Below are 3128 nucleotides of genomic sequence, written 5' to 3'. Positions count from 1 at the left end.
CCACCAGCATTTAAACCTCACCATCATGTTTGCTGTAATTGTTCTGTTCACTGCTGTCTCCAACGATCTCCTTTCAGATCCGGAGACGTCTCTCTCCACCCAGAGGTGGACAAAAACGATGGGATGAAGACAGTGCCACTTTATGAATGCGTATCTTTTTTAATTTATTAATGACTAATAAAGATTTATTTTCCTCTGAATGCTGTTTTCTTGCCAGACTCTAAATCTACAACATTAAACCGTGAAAAGGAGTGATGGTTGATGGGTAATGCTACTGTGAAAGTGCATGATGGGGGTTAAAGCTGATGAGACCAGTGGAAGGAGATCGCTCATGTTCAGGGTGTGCTGAGCAGATATTTCATACTCAGAACTTTAACATGATCAAAGGATGAAGGTGATCTGACATGAGAACGTTTTGTTTTGCATCATTGGGATGATGGAGCTCTGTGCTGCAGTCTTTAAAATCTTGAGTGAGGCCATTTCTGTGGATTTTTTTTTCTTCAAAATGTTTCTGACAGCTTCTTTAAGCAAGAAATGAATATTTCCACTCTTGTAACCTCTAGTATGTTTCAATTGATTCAAATAGTTCCTAATTGTTTGAATTTGGCCTTTGGGTCTCATTACTGACCCAGTTTCTACTGCTTTTGAAGTCACACTAGAAAATATTGTCACCTGTAACCTTTTGTCTCTTGTCTCACTTGTTTTAAATCCTGGAACTGTTGAGATTTAGTTAAGTGAAACAGGAGGCTCCATCAACGAGTACTGATTGGTGAGGCCTGAAAACCTGCACGCGTTGTGCATGAGCTCACGTGATTGGCTGCTGCGCGCGTTCAGACAATGACCACTTGAGATCAATTATCAATCTACAACTTCAAGGTGAGTGCCAGCGACCGGTGAAGCTCTGGACGGGACATCCAAACATCTGCCCGAGGGAGAAGGCGCAGCGAGGAAACGAGGAATCAGAGGAACCGAGAATGAACGGACTCGTCTGGGAACTTTTCCACCACCTGCCGCGCTTCATGGAGTCCGAGAGCAAAACGTTCCAGCCGTGGAGGGACTACATGGGCCTGTGCGACACCATCAAGGCGATCCAGACCCGGAGGAGTCCCGCAGAGACCCCCCCGCGGGAGCGCAGGCCCGCGCACGGTGATCCCGGAGGACTGTGCGGGCCCCTGATGTCTCTGCACATCGCGCACGAAGACGCGCCTCACCCCGATGACCGCCTGACCCCGCGCGACTCCCTGACTCCCCTGCGCTCACCTGGCCTCTCCGGTCCTCGCGAGTCGCTCGACGCAGACGCGCCAAAAGCAGCGCGGCCGAAGCCGGCCGCCGGTCCGCGGAAACCCAAGGAGCGCAGGAAGGGCAGAGCGCCGCCCGCCTCCCCGGAGCGCATGTTCTGCAGCTTCTGCAAGCACAACGGCGAGTCCGAGCTGGTGTTCGGGTCCCACTGGCTCAAGAGCCAGACGGGACAGGTGCTCTGCCCCTACCTGCAGCAGTACGTCTGCCCGCTGTGTGGAGCCACGGGGGAGAGAGCGCACACCAAGCGCTTCTGCCCCAAAGTGGACCGTGCGTACAGCTCCGTGTACGCAAAGACCCGACGCTGAACCGACAGGCCCGAATCCAACACATCCTCCTTTTCTTTATTTTCTTTACCCCTGCTGTGTGATGTAGTTAGTCCGTGTGTGGGTTTGCTTTGCTGTGTTCTTTAGGACGACTTGGATGATTGAACCTGTTTGAAAAAGCGTCTCCCGGGTTTGTTTTCAGAGTTGCTTTAGAAACGACTGCCAGCTGCTGTTTGGGAGGAAAGACGAGAAATTGTTTAGGGAAAAAAAAGAAAAGTAATAATGTTTGGTTTTCTGCATGTTTTTAAAACATGGCCGACTGATGTCCAGCAACACATCTCCTGTCTATGCATTGAAGGTCGAGACACCATCAAACCTTTACTACAGAAATAGTCATCACTAACTTTATAACACGTCAACATCGTGACCTTGTTGATATTTAACGTTTTTTTAATGTGTGAATTGTTCCGTTGTGTGAAGCCTGATATGTTAATGCATGCTATTTTATTTTGAATAATTTTAAAAGCTCTAATTTACATCAAATCTGACTTTGTGTCGTTTGTCTTCACCTTTAATTCTTTTTTTTTTAACAAAATTTAATCGGGAATGAAAGGAAATGCTTCGAATTCCAACTGTGGACTGAAAAAACAACATCCAGCTTTATTTTTTATAGAATTGAGATAGTCATAAAACTGAACATTTCACCTGGCGGTAAGGAAAGTGTGTTAGAACATTTTTAAAAGTTGCGCCTTTGTCAGAAATTCCTTGGGGCGACAGAAAGATGAACTTCAACGCAGGAAGCTTCTTGAACTTTTTCCTCTGCGGTGGAAAACTTCCAGCTCTCGATGAGCGGCCATGACTTTTCGACTGAAATGGGGGGGAAAAAAAGGGAAATTTAAATTTCAGGAGAGGGTTACTAAATTTAAGATGTTGGGTCAAAGATGAAAGTGGGGTTGTGCGTCTTTTAAATGTGAACCTTTAGGAAGTTTCGACTAGTTTTTATTCTCACAGATCCGCCTGCCACTAATCTCACATTGCATCAACTTGAGCGGATGTTTAGTTTTCTCTCAGCACACTGAAGCGTGGAAATCTTTTGACCCGACAGGATCCTGCAGCTCTGAGAGGTGTAAAGGGGTCAAAGGTCAGGCAGAGGGCTCTGCAACCTGTACGACCGAAAGAGCCATTTTCCACCAAACTAAATCTAACTGAAGCCGCAAAGCATGTTTAAACCTCTAAAATAAGACCAACGCTGCTTCTAAAGTTTAGTTTATACAGTAGCTTTGGAACGTGTACAAAAACTTACGTTGCATTTATGTGGTTTCATTTAGTTTTGGGTGGTGAATAATTCATTACATTTCCAGCTGTTTCAGTACCTGGTTTTAGCAGCTTTATCCTTCTTTTCCAGCATTTTTGAACAATTTGTATCATTTTAGAATAGAAATAATTCATTAATCCTGGAGGGAAATTCCTTTAATCATTGTTTCACATGGAAATAAAAAGTTGAACGTCAAATAAGGCGGGGTAAAAAATACATAATTTTAAATATGAAGCTGTAAACAGCCTTAG

The 3128-nt window shown here is 45.2% G+C and overlaps 1 protein-coding gene across 1 annotated transcript; it reads left to right on the top strand.

Moving 5' to 3' along the window:
- Window positions 1-974: 974 nt before the first annotated feature.
- LOC115389842 (nanos homolog 3-like) lies at window positions 975-1604 on the top strand. Its single transcript, XM_030093410.1, has one exon. It carries the CDS (start codon window positions 975-977, stop codon window positions 1602-1604), a length of 630 nt encoding a protein of 209 aa, XP_029949270.1.
- Window positions 1605-3128: the final 1524 nt, after the last annotated feature.

Source organism: Salarias fasciatus, chromosome 6 (genome assembly GCF_902148845.1).
Source record: "Salarias fasciatus chromosome 6, fSalaFa1.1, whole genome shotgun sequence".
Taxonomy (NCBI): Eukaryota; Metazoa; Chordata; class Actinopteri; order Blenniiformes; family Blenniidae; genus Salarias; species Salarias fasciatus.
This window is presented reverse-complemented; position numbering and strand designations above follow the sequence as displayed.

Bases quoted from the DNA above. Each gene is read 5' to 3' on its own strand.
- LOC115389842 (XM_030093410.1), top strand. From the start codon at position 975: ATGAACGGACTCGTCTGGGAACTTTTCCACCACCTGCCGCGCTTCATG.